Here is a 21956-nt window from a genome sequence, read left to right as displayed (position 1 = left end):
ACTGCTGATTAATATTCTCCCTCCAAAAAACACAGCTGCCCTTGAAAAAACATGAAGCAAAAACCAACCAACCTCAGGACAGCACCTGTCTCCCAAGTGGACTTGGGTGCAAAAGGAACTGCTATGTTGAGGGTCAGGAAGACCCCTGAAGAGAAGCACTCACAAAAAATGAGACCATCATTTCTTGGAGGCTCACGGTAAATTCAAGTTTACTGATTTTAAGAAACGAAAGTAACTTGTTCTGCTCCTGCAGACTTCAGTTACAGTAGCTGCAGTGAGTTCTTGAGACTCCTGCTATGCTTAGGGCACATTCAGCAAAAACAGTCATATTTGTTACTGTCACCAAAATTCAACATTATCTCTAACCCAACATATTGGTACCCAAGGAGAAATGCAGCCTCTTAAAGAAAAGATGTGTATATTCACATTGCCAGCAGCAATAGATAAATGACATGTGAAAGTACACAGATATGCGTGTTACAAATGGTGTATCTTCCTATTACCCTGCAATAATTAAAGAAAGGATAGTGGGTTCTATGAGCACCAGAAGACAAGAACAGGGGTGCAAGGGGATGGTTCCTTTTTCCCGAGTTAGCTGTAGATCAGATTAGTTCCTGTCCACTAAACCTATGTACCTTAAGTTAGGCTGTGGCACCTTTCTCTGTTTAAATGAAAAGGGTGGTGGGAAAGGACACATTTCTGTCTTCTTAACCAAACAGATGGTAACATCACAAAATAATGGGTAACATAATTACAGAAGCAATTGCAGGGACCACCATAATGTTCTATTGCATTATGAGAGGTAAGTTTCCATGGGTAATTCAGCTAAATTACTGCTTAGCATTTTTTTGTAATACTTCTTGTAAAGTTTCTAAGTACCTTTTAAAACAGCTACTCACCTCGTCCTCATAACATTTCTTTTTTCAGCAATTAACTTCTCTTAAAAAAATGACCTGAGACCATCTGCAAAAAAGTTTGCATTTTTGTGAAATATATCAACTCTCATAGCTCAATTTATTCAGTTACAAATTTCATTGAGAATAAAAGATTTATGCATTTCTCTTAATTAACAGAACAAGTTTAGCTAAATATAAACTCTGCACTAAAGTTTTGCAGTGGCACAATACCAACACAGAATACAGAAGCATCTTTAAACTATACAAAATTTTTAAATTGAAAATAATCCTGTTTACATATTCTTTATACATTAACATATAAAAGACCTTATTTAATGAGGCATCTAAAAGAATCAAAAACATCTCTACAGCTATCTCTGAAAATTCAAATCTGGAAACAATTCATTACACAGAAGCTTTACAAGACTATTTAAACAAACCAATACACACTTTTTACAAGATTAACATTCCAAAAGGTTAATTCCAATTCCTAGGCAGGTTCTCACTTTTTATTTTTGTAGTTTACCTCACTGGGTATATTTCATTATAAAAATTTTCATATTTATATATGTTGGGTACTGTTGAATAACCAGTAATGTAATTTAAAAGTTGTGCAAAACAAACAAAAATTTGGAAAAACAATATGTTTAACCAGTCATTTATATAAAATACCAACCACAGCACTTCTTTTGCCCTGTGTGGAGGGAAAAAGCCATAACCAATTTCTTTCTGGAAAGTTACCAGTTACATTTTTATATTCCTTCATTAGACTCCTTCTATAAGTTACGATAAATTAAGAGCTCCAACAAGACACTGACTGATTGATAGACCTGCCCAACATCCTCATGTTTACAGCTTATGTTTGCTGCCTGTATCCTGCTGCTGCTTTCTTAGATCAGGGACGGTGCTGGCAGTTCTCAAGACCTACACAGAAGTGTAGCTTTACACAACAAAGACATGCCATGTGGCTACTAAACTGAACCATTTCCTCTTCGTCACTTCTAACATACCAGGAGACCCAACAGCAAGAGGTGCACAGAATTAATCTGAACTTTCAAAAACTAAGTTCAAATTATATGAAAGTATGTTTTCAAGTTTACTATAATAAATGCAATTACTAAGAGATTACCAGTTAGCAAAACTACTGCATGTGAATAACAAATGGAGAAATCTAATGTAACGCTGGCCAGTAATGCTGGTTTTCTTAAGAAGCGGATATAATAGATTCAAAAGGGTCCTTTCTGAGAGGTTTTCTTTTCCCTTATCTTCTGGCAGTTAGGATATTTGGTGAAGCCTATAGAAAGGAAGGTTTTCCAGAACTACTTGCTGTACACTTGAGAGGAAGTTTTCAGTCTCTGTTGGTGTTATTAGCTGCAAAAGCATGTAAATTTCCCATCTGGCTCAGACCACTCTGAATATGTGCAACATGGATCTCAACGTTATTCTGAAAACAACTATGGGAAGAAAAGAAGAAGGAAATAAATAAAAGTGTTTAACCCCATATTTAAGAGTTGTGTCTGAATATTTTTACAGTGAAAGTCAAGATGTGAACACAGCCAGTATAAAAATTCAGATGAACTGGAGAGGAGTAGAAACAAATGCAACCTGACAGAGAAATCCGTGAAAACAGCATTTGCACAAACCGCTGCATGAAATCAAGAGTTACTGACTTGGGTACTTTAAATAAGGCTTTAACATGACCAGAGTTAGTGAAATCAAAATATTATGAAGACATGCTAAAATGCCCAAAATAAGTACAATGAAATGGAAACATCACATTCTTCGCTGGGTACATCAACCTTTAGTTGAATCCATTCTAATGTGTAATTTGCAGTGTTGATCACAGAGAAGTTTCACTAATGCTTGGGGTTTTTGTTTTTACTAATGAAAGATGCTATAAAATAGCATTTCTCAATAATTGTTTTGAAATAAAAGGCTATCCTACTATCTTTGGGAAAAAAAATTAAAAATTTAAAGACTCATGTTCAGCCTCCTGTTTAAATGCAGCAATACAAGTAATAAGAGTATAAGAAGATACTTAGCATTTAGGTATATTTTCTAAATGATGTAATTTAGCAGCATCTTAATTATTTAAAGAATGCTGGTCACAAATTGCTGGAGGCTGCAGTGTACTCCAGACAAGTATCACCATATTCTAGCTATTTTTATAATGCTTCCTCCGGCACCTGCTTGTGACAACTGTTGAAAAATGGCCCATCAAGACTAGATGGGCCTTTGATCTGGCACAATATTGCTGTTCTTCTGTTTCTTGGCTTAAAATCTTGCTAATGGAAGCTGGTCTCATGTGCCAGCTTTTGGTATTTACGGACAAGAGGTTGAGTATGCTAAAAGAACACTGAAGTTGTACTGTTCTGTAGTTTAAAGAACTTGTAAGTGGGATTTCAAAATCTGAAAATGTTCTAAAATGACTAAAGAACAAGAAAGTCTAGTGTTGCTGCACCAATTCAGCGCTTTTTTATTTTTTTTTACCAGGTTACTTCCCTGATAGGTTCAAACAGAAAACTGCTCATTTCACATATCCTGTAAGAAGCCCCTTTTTAGATGGTACCCTTCCTGTTAAGCAGAAGTTACCAGATTACACCTCCAAATTTTAATCAAATGTTCATCTCTAAAATACAGTAAGAACTGCCTGCTGGCACAAAATGGGTAATTAAGAAATATTCGAAAAGTAATACCTGATATTTGAGGAGTCTATTGAATTCTTAATGTCATTTAATGAATCTGTTAGTGATTTAAATTCAAAGGAATTCAGATCACCTCCTTCTGCTAGACACTGTAGGGGAAGAAAACAAAAATGTTCTCACAGTTCAGCACAAAGAAACTGGCAGAGCTTTAATACTATGTGTTTTATGGGAGATGCTATTTTTTTGCAAACACTGTACCTTGATTTGCAGTAATATTGCTGTAAGCCTAGAGATAAGATCAGTCAAATTTTCACTCTCAACACAAAGTTGTCCTGTCGATGAGGTATTTGCTTGCCTGACGACCTCCTGAGCTTCCTCTTCACACCTACGCCTCAGATCCGTGGGTTGGTCAGCAGGCTGGAGGCCCTGGTCAGGAGCAAGCTGCATAGATATAAGAGAGAAATTAAGAATAAAAAATAAAGAATTAAAATGTCCTTTGCATTTGGTGGATGTGTGAAATGATATTATTTCAAAGAAAGTTCACAGGTTTATAATATGCAGTATTTTTTCTTCATGTATGTCTATTTAAAAACAGGCCACTGGTATCAGCAAAAGTGTCTGTTGCTCAGACAAAGGCAGAGACAGAGAAGGAATCCAACACAGCTACTAACAGTTTCATTTCAAAGTGACCCCCACCTATGCCCTATTCCCAAGGAATTCTGTTTTCTACTTAGATTAAGCAAAACCAACAAGTACATACAGACTCCAGCAAAATCTTACCTCATAACAATACTGTTGAACTTTATGCAAAACTTTATTTAAGTCTTTGTTGAGTTGTTCTAGATCTAGAACAATAGTTGCATATCTCCTCTGAAACTCAATGCTTATTGGCATGGAATAGGATTTCTGTGGAAAACACAAAGCACATTAAAGTTAATGCAGTACTGAACATTTATAAATTTGGAACTCATCAAAAGGAACTTTCACTGGAAAATAATACTGAGATATTTGAAATCCCAGCGTTTAATAAAAAAAAGTTAACATACAAAATACTAAAATGCAGTATTACTATTTATAATTCCAAGTGACAAGTGTGTAGGTAACAACCACGCTTTTATTCTCTTCTTAAAAGCACTACGATAATCTATGGTGGTAAATGCTACAGAAGATGACAGTGATCTGACCTGCTTATTCTCCAATAGCTGGGCATGGCTTCTCTCTACTGGTTCAGCAGAAAACTATCCTGTCAGCCTGTCAGCAAGGGAACAGTATAGGACAATCTGGCCTCGACCACCTCTGCTGCAGGATGGGAGGCACATTTGGCTAGTAAGTTAGTGGTCACTTGAGGATGACTCAGTGCTTACACACCTTCTGTTACAGCTAACAGTTCTGCCAAAAAAGAGAGTCACTAGAGCTTATATTTGTTAATGTAGGTATTTTGTAAGCACAATTTCCACAAAAAGAATAAATACCAGAATACAGTACTTTTTTTCTTATACTCTTTTCAGAATATAGCTTGATATTGTTTGAGTGATATTTACGAAATTGAAACAAAACATACAATATATTATAAAAGTTCCTCCAAAAATACCTTTTGCAACATAAGATGGATGTACTTCTACTTCTAGCCACTTCTAGTCTGAGATACAGGTATCTCGTACAATCAGACCTGTAGCTATAGATTTTACAGCACAAGATAAACCAAATTGCAAAGCCAAGAGCCTTCATCAGGAGGATCCTTGTCAAAAACTCAAAATCAAGGTTTCAGTTATCAGTTCAGTTCAAAGTTAACCAATCACTGAAACAATCTTCAGGGATTTACAAGTCTGAATACCAAATTAACAGGGCTTTAAACTAACACCATCATTTCAGAATTCACTGGAAACTAGCATAAATTTGACACACTTCCTGCAGCTCTGGAACACAGGAAAAAAATTGTAACTTTCAGACCTTCTCCAATGATCAGCTTCCCTAGAGCAGACTGGACTACTCCAGGTTAACCATGAAAGCTGCAGACAATTGTGGATTCCCTATCAGGAAAGGTTAAGGGCATTCTATGGTAATGATGGTGAAAGGAATATTTCTCAGCACCAGCACTGTTTCTGATCCAAGATCTGGAAACAGGGACAAACAGCTGAACCGTTAGAAAAAAGATGGATTGGCTTTCAGTGGATGGAAACAAGTAACACCTCTGTCTGTCACATCTAGATGCTTCTCTGAAACAACCAGCACTACCTCTACCTTGTCTTTATTGCAGATCAAGTGAAAAAATGAACTGTCCATCCTTTTATTTGTATTTGTTTATCCAAATGTTTACTGTTTTACATACATGGTAATTTGTTTATAGCCCGCAACCCTGACTTGTATAGTGATGTCAAAAAAATGAAATAGAAAATGTGCAGTTTTATGCATTAATAGCTCCTCTGAAGGCATCTCATGAGTTGTGTAGATTTATTATTATTGCCAAATAATAATGGACTACATTCAGTATCTGTTCTAATTTTGGTCAGTTCCATTTATTTCTATATTGAATCAGTCATTAAAAAAAAAAAGTCTTAATAAAAGGATTACTTTAAACCAAACAGTGGTTTTACTCTAACAATCATCAAATCACAATTGTATGAATTATTATCGAAGTCTGACAAAGTGTACACCTGAACAAACTCCAAGGATTTGATTTTATTCACTTTTGGGTATGCTATTGATGTTGAAATGTATTTGGGCTAGAAAAAGATTCTTGTTCAAAGGAAATATATTTTAAAGGAGAAACAACACATATACAGTGGCACAAATGTAGATGGGATTGCCAAGGGACAAAGAGGATTAGAAGACAGGCTAAGAATATGGCCCAATAGGAAGGTATCACATCCTCTATTTTTATCAGTGCAGCCTTGAATAGTAACAGAGGTTGTTTTATGATTGCTGGTTTACAAAGGAAATAGAGCAGGGAAGAATTTCAAAAGTATCTCTAAGTCCTTATCCAGGCTACAAGTGACCTAAAATATATCAAATTTAACGTTTATTTCTAGATTCCTTTCTTCCCCATTGCTCTTTTTTGCTCTTTCAATTTTGTGGAATAAGAAGACCAAGAAAAATAACAATACAGTTAATTTATGATTTAGTAGCTGAAAGATGTGTTAACATCTGGGTTCTCATCAAGAGGAAGGCTACTGTCATTCCTATGATTTCCTTATCTATGCAAAAGTACCAATATCTAAGAAAAAACAAAAATTTTTTTATTTTAAGAAGAGTTGGTAATTTTTTCATTATCACAGTTACGGGTTGCAATGGTATGTTTTAATCTACTTCTCTTTGCATCTCCTTTAGTTACTAACACACAAAATTACAATACAAAACATTTGATGCACAAGAAAAATAATGTAGTAACTGAAATGACAACAAGGTTCTGAAGGGCTTCATCACAGCACAAAACAAGATAATTACAGAGACATGGGGATGGATGGGGCAGTAGGAAGCAGAGTAACAGAATGCACACATGCATATGACCGTTGAAGAGGCAAAATCAGAAATCTTACCACAATAAATCAAAACCTTCAACATTCAAATATTTTACATGAAAAAAGAAGTCAGCGTTTTGGTTTCAAGAAATAAAAGGGACTCCTCTTCCTCTCCACAAACCTTTAGCCTTCTGTCTGTACACTGCAGAGACAACAGCCTGAATGGGCGCTGGCAGAAGGTTGAGACTGATATCCTTCTGCTTTCAAGTTGATTTATAGCCATGGGTGGTAGACGAGGCATTCTTATCATTTTGATTTACTGACTGCTGATTAGATAAAGTTAGCAAGAAAAACTATTCCGCTGCTGCTGCTAATTATGCTGTAGCTGCTCTGGTACTGTAATTTTAAATGCTGGTCAAGGGCACTCAGAGCTTTACATAGAAAATCTCTGAAATGAGTAATTGTTTTAGTCAGAAAGCTAAGAAAATAAGCATCTAACATCTGCAAAGTAATATTATGATGAATGTCTTACCAGACAAACTTGTACCCCACGTTCTCAAAGTACATAGTATTTCCTTACTTTATGTGTCAAGTGACAAGTGCTATCCTGATATTAACATTAATCAGTTTCCAAATGCTTTCAAAGGAGAATCATATTTCAAACTACTGACCTCTCTGACTTGTCTTTAAAAACATAAAAAAAAAAAATTCATGTTATAGCAAGCAATCAAATAGAGATTTTATCTAGACTCTACTTCTAATTGTATCTATTTGCATCAGCTGTTCAAGCATATCCTGTTTTAAGAATTGAAAAGAGAACATTCTCACCAGCTTTTCTGCTTCTGTATTCATCTCTCTCAATTGTTTGATGTGTTCCTTCTTGATCATAAGGATTTTCGATAACCTGGTCTAAAACAAAGGAACTATTTTTAGAATGAATAGGTCCTTAAGCAGTTTCGAAATGCCATAGAAATTAAAGATAAAAAACCATATGCGTTTCTTTCATAATTTAAAATTTATTTCTCAGTTGTTCATCAAGTTAAGATGCAGAAATTAAAATTAATCAGAATTAAATGATGGATTTTCTAGATATTTTTAAAGCATTTCCAAGTGCCATAAATTGATGAGTCCTAAAATCCATCAGCTGAAATTCCCTCTAGGAAGGCTAATATGATTTATGGTCAGCAAGAGGTTGAAGAACCTTCTTTTTTTTGTGTTTTTTTTTTTTTCAGCCTGAAGGAGAGCAAAGGGTGTTATGGTCATGTACTACAATTAATATCACTCACCTTATCACACCTTTTTTCACACAGTTCTCAGCCTGTTCTCAGCTGTGCCCTCTACTGAGCTCCAGCCCTTTGTGTAAACTCTTGCAGTAAAACCTGGTATAGGGATTGGGTCTGCTTTATACAGAACAATTCTGGCTTTCCATTTCCCTTTTTCATAAAGGGAATACCCTGTTTCCCCTGCCCTTGGGACCTAGTAGGCTGAAGTGGAAATCACTGGGAGGGCTCTCAAACACACACATCACTCCTAGAACTATTCATACTTGAGGGCCCCGAGAGAAATCCTCACTCCAATACAACCAGCAACAGTTTTATTACTGATATAAACAGAGCCAAGATTTCAGGTTTCATAAATTCCAAAGGGGTTAAACTGCATCCTAGTAGTAAAACACGTGACTGGGAGAAATAGGAACCTCTAGTTCAACATATATCTGACTCACGTATAATCCCTTTTGTTGATTTTCAAGTTCAGTCTTAACACAGCCAGGTTGCTTGCCCTCACAAACTGTAATAGAAAATTTTTCCAGGACCTCTTCCAGCTGTTGAGGAATATTCTGGGAATTTCTATGCTAAATGCATTCTTTTTCACTTCATAGCAATTTGTTCCAAATTGCCAAACAGCCAAAGCTGTTTTTCAGCTAAATATAGCTCTCCCTCCTTATATTTATCCCTGTTCATTCAGAGACAATAAAAGCATCTCTTCTCCACTGTTCTTTCACTATACTAATCACAATACAATCCCTTCCAGACTCCACTCCCATACAAAGTTCTTCATCTCCTAAATTTTTGTGGCACTTTCTGTATATTTTTATCCATTCACTGTTATCTTTCCTGGCTGTGAGCACAGGAAGTCTGTACCAGTATTCTAAATGACACACCTGTAAACTAAATCTGTAAAATGGCACCAATACTTCTCTCTTTCTACCACAAATATTTTGCCAGATGCATGTGATGAACTGATGACGAGCCATGGTCAGAGTCACAGGCAATACTGCATTGGTTGTCACCCTCCCTATTATAGCTGCTCATTTCTGTCCTTGTGCTGTCCCCCAATGTCTGTGCTGAGCCACCACCTGCATTTTTCGCACTTTGAATTTTGCATGAAGGACCCAATCACGGAACCAATAATGACAAACCAATAAATTTAAAAAGGCAAGAAAGGTTTAAAGTTGTTACTTGTGAGATGGATTATCTCTCTGAATACGTTTCTAACACACCACACAAGTGCTCACATTGCCAGTAAAACACCTGGGAGGAAGGAAAGCACTGTTCACCATCTGCCACTGCTGCCAAAAGTTACTTGTAAAGCTTTGCTCTTGTCACCATCCAGCAACTGCCTAGCAAGTTTTCTCCTTCATGAAGTTGTTGAGTCCCCAAATTAAGCAGAATATATTATTTGCTCCCCAAATTTGCAAGGCATTCACTTCTATGCTTTACTTCTACTTTGAGGTCCAGACATACTCAAGGATGCATAGCCCTAGTTGTCCAGCTGATGAGCTTGGATTTGATATTATATTCATCCTATTCCCAGATATATTCCAGTAATCAAGATAATCTGATTCTTTCTACAAGAAACTCTGACCTTTCACTGTATCTATCATATTCACCAACTTTCTCTCAGAGGTACATTTTATTAATTAGACTTCCATTTTCATTTGCCAGTGTCATCTGTGAACGTTTTCTATCTATCCCTATTTTCCTTGAAAAATTCTTCTATAACAGCTCTATTTTCAGCATAACTCATCCTGTTTATTCTTGTAAGTAAAGAGTATTTTATTTACTCATTAAACCAGAAACAAGTTTTTAGTACAATGCTTTTCCACATTAAGAAAGATGAAGGAACAATCCTACCAGTATGTTTAGATTTGTACTTAAGATTTCATTTTTTAGTCAGAAAATACAAGCATTTCAAAATGAAGTGCATGATAACTCACTACACAGTATTTTCAAAATTTTCATCAGCAGAAAACAGTCAAAAATCCAGTATCAATTTTCAGGCTGTTCCTCCTGCATTTAAGCTGGGAAGATCCCTCCTTTCCCCACAGTGATCAGGCAGACACCAGGTCACTGTTCTGCCCGTGCTGCATTAAAACACTCCCTCTACTGGACACGCAGCGACCCGCTGAACATCTGCTTTGTCCTAGAGTGCTTCCTTTCAAATCGAAATTTTTACCCCAAAACAAAAAAACGAAGGAGGCAAGAAGAGGAGAAACATCCCAAAACCAAAACCAAAAAAACCCTCCAGCTGAGTGCTTGGAAAAACATCCTCGAAATTTGTTGACTAGAATGTAAGAATGTAATCTATTGATTTTGACCTGCTCATATAGCTTATGAAATATTTAAGGATACATTACATATTGAACTAAGCATGAAAGACTTCTTTTAAAATTTATTACTCATTTATTGTTGACTTTATTCTTAATATCATAATGTTAATTTTTGAGCCAATCTTCTCCTAACACACGTCTGTCCACAGTAAAACCCAGAAACTCAGTCTCTGATATCAAACTGTAAACATGTAGGAATTAATATAAAGATATAGAAAGAACAATGATTAAAATAGTTGTTACAAGTCCCAATATTTGCTTACAACTGCAAGTTATATGTAAAGAGAATATCCCTAACGTTTATTTGTAAGTGTCTGCACATGATTTTGGATACACTTGCTTTTCTTTCAAATTAATTTCAAAATCTGTAAAAGGGAACTAGGGGGCTGAGTTGAAATCTTATTAAAGGTGTGCTGCATTTTTTCTGTTTTGTCCAAAATGTTTCCCATAAAATTGTTTCTTCATGGTCTCATAAATAACTGCCTGGCAGTAGTTCTCCAGTAGTTCTTCAAATCAAACATTTTCTGATCATTTACTTCCTGACTCACCATTAAATCAAAAAAAGGGCTTTAACTTCTTTTAGGTATCACTATATAAGAAAGGCTAGAACATCCTGAGCAGTAGCCTTTAACATAAAAATACATCTGGTCTGGTGAATGCAGTGCAATCAATAATCAATATTCACCAGTCTCATGTATTTCACAACATCAAATTCCAGTACCTCCTCAAACTTCTAATATAAAAAACAGATGCTTAAAAATGATGCTTCAAGTCCTTCCAGGAATGTTTAAGCCTCAAGATTCTTTGTCAAAAAGGTGCATAAAGTCTCAAGTTGTTCACATAAACAAATGCCAAAAACCCGTGGATTGATTTTGTTCAAAATATGTTGAAAATCTTCAAGCAAAAATACATATTAATGCGGTATCTTTGTAAAATGCCACCATTTGTAATACAATCAAGAGGCCTATACTTGTAAAACTCAGATTTCTTTATAAGGAGTAAAATATACAATCAAACGTGACTGAGGAATCACACATTTTCACATTTCAAATATACAAAGTAATTGTAAAGTTCAATACACCTTAGTTACCCAGTTTCACTGATCACAGTGACTCAAGGACAGTCTGCAGACAGTCTTTGTTTATGTTGCTAAACTATATCTTTTGAGTATTTCAATTTTTAGCATAATTAACCTTATTGCAACTATATCTATGTTAAACTTTCTTAGCTAAGCTAGATGCCAAGCCACATTTTTCAAAATAAGCTTCATAGAAGTTTTCCCTAAAAAAAAAATAAATTAATAGATGATTCTGTCAAATCAAATTCATTATGCTCAATGACCCAAATATTAATGTGTCACGTGAGCTACACACACAACTTTATTCTTTTGACCAATTACACAGACTTTAAAATCTGAGAGGCATTCAGCAATATTATTTCTCAGTTTTTAATATTTTAAACGTGGGTCATTCCAATCTCCTTTGGTATGTTCAAAACTGCTTTCATTGTTAAGGAATTCAATCACTTAAGCTACGCCAACACGAGCAATTACATTCTTCCATCAGCCTGGAAAGTAACTTGCTTCAGTGAATTTTGATATTCAATGAACTTCAGTTTTCTAACATTAATTGTCTGCACTCTTCTGAACTGGTGTATAAAAATCATGGAGGAATTATTTCATTAAGGTGAAGAGAAAAAACTGTTTTCTTATCTATATAGCATGGTATGTTTGCTTGCAGGGAAATGAGTGCTGCTTTTCTTCTCCAACAGGGTAGGACATTACATAACATAAAATATCGCATTATACAATATATGATAATGCACATGGGCAAATGTTCTTTGCACAATGCCAGTATATTTTAAATAAATAAGAGTCTAAACACAGTACAATGTTTGCAGGTAGAAATAATCTTTTTTTTTTTTTTTTCCAGAGCAAGTGGTAGAGCTGGGAAAAAGAAGACACACTTTTGGAGACCCCTGTGGTCTGAAGAGCGGCATATTTCAAAGGTTATGAACAAGTGAGAAAATTAAGAAGGGGCCAAGGAGGGAATAAAAACAAAGTTTATTAACATCTCTTCAAAAGTGAATTTGGATATTACTTTCATAAATCAACGGAAGGTCATTTAACTGCGGAAGAATTGGCAGAATAAACACAAAAGGACAATACCACTTACCACTTGAATGAGGAATTCTACCGGAAAGCCTCCTAGTGTTTCACTGTCTGTGCCTGAAATTTTGCTTTTCCACGAAGATTGTCCTAATAAAGGATCACTATCCTGTATAGGAAAAAACATTTAAATTAAAAGCTTAGTTTTAGAGGGTTTTGCTAACCTTTTTATCTTGCTGAATAGCCTCAGAAAATCTCAAAAACTGTTGAAGGTAACAGTTTCAACATGTATCAAAAAATCTTCAATGATTAATACTACACGAAAAAAGTAACTTACTGTAATTGGAGACTGGAGTGAAGGTGTGTATGGCAACCGGGGAGGAGTCATAAAGAACCTTGAAGGCCGTTGTTTCTGTCCGAAGGCAGCAATTGGCATGGTTTCATGAGGCTCGTTGCTCTGGAAGACAGGAAAAGGATATACCTCAAGTGTCAGATTAATTCATTTTACACACCTCTCGAAGTCTGGATGAGCCATGCCCATCCACACATCAACCCAACAACACAAAAAGATTAATGTTTTCCTTTTGGTCTAGGCAGGAGCTTCAAAATCCTGTTCCACCGCTGGAGTTTTCAAAGTGTTCCAGCATCACGTCAAATAAAACCTGCAGGAATATTTCCCAGAATTCTTCTGGAAGTTGCAGACAAATCACAACTGAACAGAGGTTCAGCAGAGGTTCCAAAGTCAGATCATGACAGGGACTAGAGACTCTAAATTACACAGATTCAACACTACACAAGATACAAAAGAACATGAGATCCTCCTAAAAGCTTGCAGTCTAGACCAGACTGTTTGGCAGGAACGATTCCTAGAGCTCATAAACTGGTACAAAAGCCTATGAGCCAGGAAATCATCCCAAATTGTTTGACCAAAACAACATCCTCCCAGGTAGCTTCATTAGCACAAGAAGTTTCAAAATGAAGTTCAATCAACTCTTAATAGTTGCTTGCAACTACCACAGGCCTTTCCTGACTTTGGCAAATTAAAGAGGGCCAGGTTTTCTTGAACATTTTCTGCAAATCCTGGCGGGATCCCATTGCAGAATTTTCTTTGGGATCTTACACTTCATATATTTCTTCATATTGAACTCAGGCTATTATAATAGCATGTAATAGTAGGTCTAGTAAATTATTCCAGCCTAAGCCATTATGTTTTTATCAATAGGGTTATCCTGCTCTGTAAAGCCATTAACAGTAGAAGCTCATTATCCTGGAATTTCCCATGCATCTGTTATGCTTGTTTCTACTTTATGACAATACCACCTGGGTATAATATTTTTAATTAAAGCATACCACTGTAGATTTTTTTAATTTAGTTTTTTTTTTTTTTATTACAGCTACTTTGAGAACGTGTCATTAATACTTACAAGAACTTCATAATCTGGGACTGTGTGTGTTCCAAGACCTGCCCTGTCAAAAGTCACTCTGTAGGTAGCATTAAGGGTGTCCACAGCGTCTATTTGTCCAGTGAACAGACCGTCATGGACACCTCGCAAACGCGCTTAAAAACACAACAAGAAACCAAACACTGTAATGTTCTGACACCATTGAGAAAAATAGACTTAATACACCTTTTGCAAGTGATCCTTTATATGTATAGTTAAAACCCACAGATTAAATGGGAAAAAAAAAACAGAAAAGCAAAAGCAAACCCAGAAAAGCAAAAGCAATAAAAATATTACGCAAATTTTTGTCAAATTTAAGTCTGCAGGTCAAATATTTCCCAAATCTAATCCTTAGCACTACACTTATGTCTAAGAAACCCCCACTGTTTAATACCCAATACCTTCTGACAGACAGATTTTGCAGGCAAAAGTCAATTTCCGGATGATTTTGCATAGCACTTCTCTCTGATCACCTCCTCTGATGACTGCATACTTAGCAAAAGACAATGTGGAACCCAGCTCAAGGATACAGCTCTAGGAGAGTGGGGAGAGGCAGTGTTGTGCACTCCTGCTCTTCAGCAAGAATCAAGGGCAATGTTGTTGAACACAAAAAAAGCAATGAACAGTAGTGGCCTGAGTGGGAGATGCTTATGTGAAAAGCATCTCAACCATAATCAGACAGTAGGGAGGAATTCAAGTTTTTATAAAATTAGACAAAACTTGAAGAATGTTTTTAACAATATTCCTTCCTCAGCTATATGCAAGTTTCTTCAGTAAGGCAATATCATGTTCGGCATACATGTCCAACTACAATGCAGTATCAATTGTATATCCATTTCAAAACAGGTATTTTTATATTTATGGAAAAATAAAGTTCAAGTTTTATATTAGGTCAGATTATAAACTCTCAAGCAGCACTCGTTATTTTGCATTTAAGCGTATCTCTCTCTCCAAAATTTGGTAGATATATCAGACATTAAAAAACCCCACAGTATGAACAGCAGAAATAATAAACCCTACCAAGTTTGTACCTCAAAACCGTATCACTGTTTTACTAACACTAGCTAAACCTCACAAGCACCTTCTCAATGAACTAACAAAAACCCACACAATTTTTTATGTTCTACATTTAATTTAATTACGTGCACTTAAGTGTATTATGGCTTACTAAAAATCTCTGCAAAACACTTGGCTGCTTTTTTGTTTGTTTCTAAGAAATTACCTGTAACTTTTGTTCCTATTACAAGCGGTAATGGAATTTCTTCTGGAAGATCTTTGAACTGTGAAAGATCTGCAACTTTCCGCTGCTGCAGAAGTCTTATTTTCTGCCGTTTCTGTTTTAATGCTGACCTCTCTTCCTCAAAGAATGCAGAGGAACACCTATAATACAATTAGGTAAAACTGTACTTAACTTCAGCACCGAAAACATACACATGCGAAGGCACATGACATAAATAGGCACAGTTTACAAACCAGTGAGAGAAAATGAAAAAACTTGGGGTCATGTGTTCAAGGGAAAAGAATTTCATTGAACGTGTTTAGACAGTATTAGTCCCCAGAATTATCACTCCTAAAATAAGAGTTTATTTAAAAATAATACAAATAGTAGCTGTTGCATCAGTATATCTGAAGAGTACAACTTTTTAGAATTTTTTCTGCTTATAGGGATCCACCTGGTGTCACAACAAAGCTAAAGCAGGTCCCACACCCAATCTACTCTGGGTGCCAGCTCAATGCACGTGAGGAAGACGGACCGTGAGATCCCTGGCTGTCAACACTTACTGGCTGTCATAGTTTGAAGTTGGCCCCCCGAGAGGCTGGGGGGCTCAGAGGTGATTGGGTGCCAGGGCAGTGTTCCCTGGAGAGCCGATCACCACTCATGTTGTTCGCTTCTGCTCAAAATCATATCTCACAGCACCGGAAATGGTTGGCAGGGCAGTCTTGGTTGTTTTGCTGTTGGTGTCTGCTGCGTGTAGGTGGAGAAGGCCAGGGGGTGGCTGGGCTCCCTCTCTTCCCCTCCAGGGGGGAGAGGGGAGCCCTGAGACCCCCCAGCTCAGCCTTTGGCTAGAGTTAGATTCAGCATTTGGAGTGTGTGCTGTGGAAGAATTTCACAGCACCTGAGGTAAGAGGGAGGAGGCCAGGCCTTCTTTCCCCCCCCTGCACCTGCGGGACGCTTGGGACAGTGCATAACTGGACCAAGCTGCCTGTGGCCAAGGCTAGGGGGTTTTTTCCCCCCCACTGCATTTAGGCTGGTGAGGGGTGGATTTTAAGGCTCAGCATTTGAGCAGAGCCAAGTGGACGGGCTGATAAATCAGCTCGGTGCTCGGGAGAAGAATCCCAGGCGAAACTGGAGACAAGCCAAGAGCTCAGGAATTGCCTGCCGAAGCTGACCGGGGACAGCTGAGAACTGACGTGAAGGAATGAGGATTCCAGGACACAGATGCTTGATAAGCTACACTGCAGCAGCCTACGAACCGAGGTGAGACACCGAGAGGGAGAAATCACCAACAGCAGAAGAGCAAGGACTCACAGCTGTCTTCTTGGACTTTGTGAGGAGAGAAACTGCAACAAACAACTTGAACTTGGTGAGGGGGAGTGCTCAGGAGCCCAGAACACTCCCACGGCAAAGACTGTGTTACATATCAGCCTTAAAGGCTGCTCCTGGACTAAAGTTAAAGGAGGGGCTTGAAGGGACTGACTGATAGTAACGTAATATATATATATATATAGTTGCCTTTAGTTTGTATAGTATTTATTTGTGTAAATAAATGTATATACTTCCCCCTTCCCCTACAGAAGCCTCTGGTCTGAAAGTTTCTCTCCAGTGTTAGGATAAATTGTGTGAAGGGGTGAGGGGAAGCCTAAAAATTGGATTTTAGATTTCTAATATGGCTCAAACTGCCACACTGGTACACAGGAGATCCCTTCCATATGTGCTTATTAGCTCAAATAAAGTAACTTACTATGAAAGGACACCAGACTCAGCACATAAAGGGGCACTTCTCCGTCTCATGTCCTTGCACCTGTGCAAGGTCCTTGCACCTGTACAATTCAGCCCCAAAATCTCTATAACGCAAATTAACTGTTCTGAGATTGTAGTAAAAGTACAATTTTTTTTGATCTTAGGTAAAATCAGATAATCTCTAGCAGTCCCCTTCCCCATTTTGGGAGGGGAGGGTTGTTCTTAAAATGCAATATAAAAGATGGAAGACTCAATCCCAAGGCCCTTACTTGGTTTTATTCATTTTCACTTTTAACCCACTGAATAGGAATGACATGTGAGGGAGGTACTGACAGGATAAAGACATTAAGGACTCAATCCTATCTCTCATTCTATATTAAAAAAAGGTTTTTCATTCCTGTGTCAATAAAAGAAGTAATTTTAAAAAGGCAGACAGAAGCTATTGTAGGTCTCCTTAATTGCAGAAGCAGTTATTTATCAAATAATTTGCTACCTTTGTTAATTGCTTTACTGAAGTCAAATGCAATTTAAACATTTTCTGTGGAAGTCATACAGTTATATATTGATTACTGATCAATAAGAAATTCTATTTTATGAGGTTATTGTAGAAGACACTGTCAACTCAACTCCTCTGCTCGTTTTCCCTTCTACATTGCAAATTATTTTCTGATTTAAATCCCTTTAAGATCTTCCTCAGTTATTTCCCACTTAGTACTAAGCAGTCAGCTCCTATTTTCAAGTCTGCTTATTATATACTGAAACAAACATCCTCATGTTTTCTTCTGTGTACCCCTCACTGGGAGAGTTCCACAAAGCCACAGTTTCTCTTCCTTGCAGTGTGTATAAGAAGATTGTAAAACACTAAGTCACCAGGATCTTGGGACCATTGGGACCATTTTCTTTCAGCAGTTTCACACTATATGCAGACATCAATTGCCTTTTATCTTATACATGTTTTCTAAATTATAAGCTGCACAGGCCATCTGTTTTGTCCAGAGTGTCCAGTGTTAATGCAATGAGATCCTAGTCCTAAACAAGACATGGAAAAAAAATAAGCAAGAATGAATTGAAGCTGTGAGGTCCTTTTGTCAGGTACTGAAGGTTCCTGTACCAGGCTTTCCAATCACAATCACCACAAAAGTCATCATAGTCTTTGTATAGCCTGGAAGCTGTGTTGTAGATTGAGCAACCATAGGTGCATGTCCCACTCACCAGTTCACCACTGAAGAGCAGAATGTGTTTACCTGGAATTGTGTATTGCCTACTGGTCCTCATCAGGAATTTAAAATATCTAGAAAGGGATATGGTAGAGAGAGAGAGGGATGGTGGTTGGGAGACTTATGCAGAGCTTACTTGGATATTCTCAAGAAGAAAATATTACAGTATATTTAAAACAAAACTTAAAAAAAAAGAGGACAACCACGTCGACAGCTATCACAGAGACACTATTATCCTCTGCCATCAACGCTGTGGATGCAAAATGTCTTAAATATTTTATCCCTCATGGGGAGATATCAGTATTGACATGGTATTTACCTTACCTCCATATGATGAGTACAGACAGAAGAAATTTCTAACGTCATAATAATGTAAAAAAATCTTTGCTCTAGAGGTAGATGAAAATTGTCTTGAAAAAGGATTCAAATTATTTAGAATAATTCAAATCTTTCAAAACTAAGGCCAAAGACCAGTCACGACATCTTAAAAATGACTCCCAGTAAGGTTTTTTTTCAATTAGTAAAGAAATAAAAAGCAAACAGGAATGCTTATTTTATGTTGCTAAAAAGCAAGAACTCATGAAGTTTTGGTTGACAACAATCAAACTCTTTATCCAGTCAAATACTCCTACTTCAGAATTCAGACAAAACACCTTCCTGCCCATTTAGATCTGTGGTTCCTTCAGCATGAGTCTCTCTTTTTAAAGAACTACCTGTATGACAGCTAAGCAAAAAAAAAAAAAAAATCAAAACAAAAAACACTCTGCCCCACGGCAAAAAAAAAAAAAAGGCAAAAAAAACCAACCAAAAAAACCCCACAACAAAACAAACTCAAAACCAGAAGGAAGTTTTCAACCTAATCATGTCAGATGGGGCTTTGAGCAATCGGATCTAGTGGAAGGTGTCCCTTCCCATGACGCTTCCTGCCCCAACCCTTGTTGGAACTACACGATCTTTAAGGTCCCTCCCAACCCAAACCATTCTAAGATTCTATGAAGTTTCATCAATGATCCAACAGACTGTTGAATGAGGTGAGCCGATCTATTACAGAGGTACCCGTTTTTGGCAAAGGAAAATTACTTAAAAATTACTCAAATGAGTAAGTGATGATTTAACCTCTAAATACACAATTTCCCTCTCAGAAGGAAGAATGGCAATAGAAGAATGAAAAGCTATCTCAGTTAAGCTCAAATGACATGAACATCTTTCCAAGAGGAGCCTTAGTGTTTGCAAATAAAAGGATGGTTTATTTATGAAACACTACTTACACATTTTTCTCCTGATCTTACACAATGACAGGGATGATTGAGTTTGGAAGGACTTCTGGAGGTCACCTGCTCCAATCCCTCCAACAGAATCACTTACAGGAGGCTTCCCAGGATCATGTCTGGAAAGCCTTGGAGTACCTCTAAGGACGGAGATCCTACCGCCTCACTTATGCCCACTGCCTCTTGTGCTGTCTCCAGATAATGCTGAAAATAGCCTGGTCCTGTCTTCTCTATGCCTTCCCTTTAGACATTCACTCACAAAGATGAGATCCTCCCTTAGCCTTCTCTCCTCTAGGCTAAATCACATAGATTCTATGAAAAGGTTGAACTGAATCACCGGGTTTCAGAATTAAAAATTCTAAACTACAGAAAAAACTATGCCTTTCAGTCAATTCTAGCTTCTTCTCTACAATGTACAACATTTTATGTGTGACTTCACCCTCTCTCTGTTTTGCTAGCCAAGCCAGGAAAAGCTGAGGATCTACAAAACAGTTTAAAAATAATAATAAAATCACTGAGATGAAAACGTGCAGTTGTTTTCCCCATGAAGAGTTAGTTATAGGCAGAATAAAACCTTAGTGAAAAATTGGCTGGTCTTCCATGCCAGGAAGCACTGCAGCATAGAAGATACAATAACAACTTCAACACATCCTAGCTTGGGCACTCAGTTATCTAGAATGTGAAGAGAACATTTCAAGTATGGGCTCCTGAGAACTTCATGGACTGGACACGTGCCTATAAGGAATGGGGCAGGGGAGAGGGGGGTGCTCAGAAAACATTTCAATAAAATGAGTATGTTTTACTACTCTTAAGCTATTGTTTTGTTTTATCACTTGAATGCAAAATTACTTTAAAAGGAACAATTCCAGTAACATCAAAACTACATGTAGTAAGTCAAAAAGAAAGAAAGAAAAAGTTACCTCCGTGGTTTTCCCATTAATCGTCTGATTTTCCCCCATTCCACTCTTGTCAATTTTCTGGTTTTCAAAGTTGGAAAAGATTCTTTCAGGCATATACAGAAGTCATTATCTCCTTCAAATAGTGGCCTGTTGAAACATAATTGGTCCTATCTTAACTGCACTTAGTAAACTTTCGTCACGAGATTCCAAAAAACATCCATCATAAGAAATACATTGAAAACAAATAGCATAAATTAGTTCCATACACAAGACACTCCTATTCGAAGAAGAATTTTAACCTGAAATAAATTCAACTGAAAACAAAACCAGAAAGCTTCCAGGACAATTGGTCTCTTTGAGCATTATCACTGATGTTTAAAAATGCTCCTATCTCTTGTTACCAAAAGGAAACATATGTATTCATCCTGCTTTGTAACCTCCATAAAGGCACCAAAGGAAACTTTAGCAAAGCCAGTGCAGTGTGACGAGGATACTGCAACACACTGAAGGAAACCATAAAGATATAGTGAGGTACTGAGAATAAAGGGGAGAACAATGTGACACTGAGAAAGACCGTACCTTTTTTCATCAATTCATTCAATTGTAACCCAGATTCTCAACAGAGGGTTCCAAAATACAGGAAATTGAACCAACTCTTTATTCTCTGGAGCTGTACAGGTGAGACTTTTATTGTATCATACCATGACTCCATGATGAAGCAGAGGATCGGTATTAGAGAAGTGACAGTTCAGAGAACATACCTACACAACTTACGAATTTCTCTTTGATGCTATGACCTGCCTGTATGTCTGTTTTATGACTGCCTTTTCCTCTGTAGTACCACATCCTTCTTAGGCTGAAGAGACAAGGGAGCAGCAACAGATATGCCCATCTAATAGAAGGTTAATCATTAAAGACTGCGTGCAACTGAAATAGATCTCACCCAGAGAGAACAAAAGAATAACTGAATCCTAGATAAAGCCACTTTTCTCCACTCTCTGCTGGGCGCAGGGGTTTGGAGGGGAATATTCCCAGGGACAGAACAAAGAGGATCTTGGAAGCAACACTGCTTTCAAGTGAGTGTCTGGGGTGGTAGGAAAGAGGAAAAGTTCATGGAGATAAGGAGACTTGGGCAAGAATGGAAGAGAATAGTTTTGCAATAGAAGGATCTGCAGCTGTGGCATGAAGTAAAAAGGAAATCACAAAGAATGATCAATGAGGCTCAGGAAACAGACAAGGAAGCATATACAAGGGTTTCATTTGATCCGTATTTACTGTTGCTACTATAAGACATCTTGTGCTGGTTTAAAAGTTAACCAGCAGGGGGAATGAACCCAACTCAAAGGAGAGATTATAAGTCAGAATAACAATTTATTAAAATAATACAGTAAGTACAATAATACAAACAAACAATTGGTCTCAACCCACAAAAACCCAAATGTGTAACCCAGT

The 21956-nt window shown here is 37.2% G+C and overlaps 1 protein-coding gene across 1 annotated transcript in view; it reads right to left on the bottom strand.

Moving 5' to 3' along the window:
* Positions 1-977: 977 nt before the first annotated feature.
* Positions 978-21956, bottom strand: part of LIN9 (lin-9 DREAM MuvB core complex component) — a 31583-nt gene continuing 10604 nt past the window's right edge. The window contains exons 6-15 of the mRNA XM_008934806.3: positions 20526-20651; positions 15381-15538; positions 14141-14274; positions 13054-13173; positions 12784-12885; positions 7828-7908; positions 4322-4447; positions 3800-3982; positions 3593-3690; positions 978-2350 (exon numbers count right to left, since the gene is read on the bottom strand). Of these exons, the coding sequence (XP_008933054.1) occupies positions 2245-2350; positions 3593-3690; positions 3800-3982; positions 4322-4447; positions 7828-7908; positions 12784-12885; positions 13054-13173; positions 14141-14274; positions 15381-15538; positions 20526-20651 (1234 nt within the window). The 3' untranslated portion in view covers positions 978-2244. The remainder of the gene's footprint in view (positions 2351-3592; positions 3691-3799; positions 3983-4321; positions 4448-7827; positions 7909-12783; positions 12886-13053; positions 13174-14140; positions 14275-15380; positions 15539-20525; positions 20652-21956) is intronic.

Source organism: Manacus vitellinus, unplaced genomic scaffold (assembly GCF_001715985.3).
Source record: "Manacus vitellinus isolate BGI_N305 unplaced genomic scaffold, ASM171598v3 scaffold_8_pilon, whole genome shotgun sequence".
NCBI lineage: Eukaryota > Metazoa > Chordata > Aves > Passeriformes > Pipridae > Manacus > Manacus vitellinus.
This window is presented reverse-complemented; position numbering and strand designations above follow the sequence as displayed.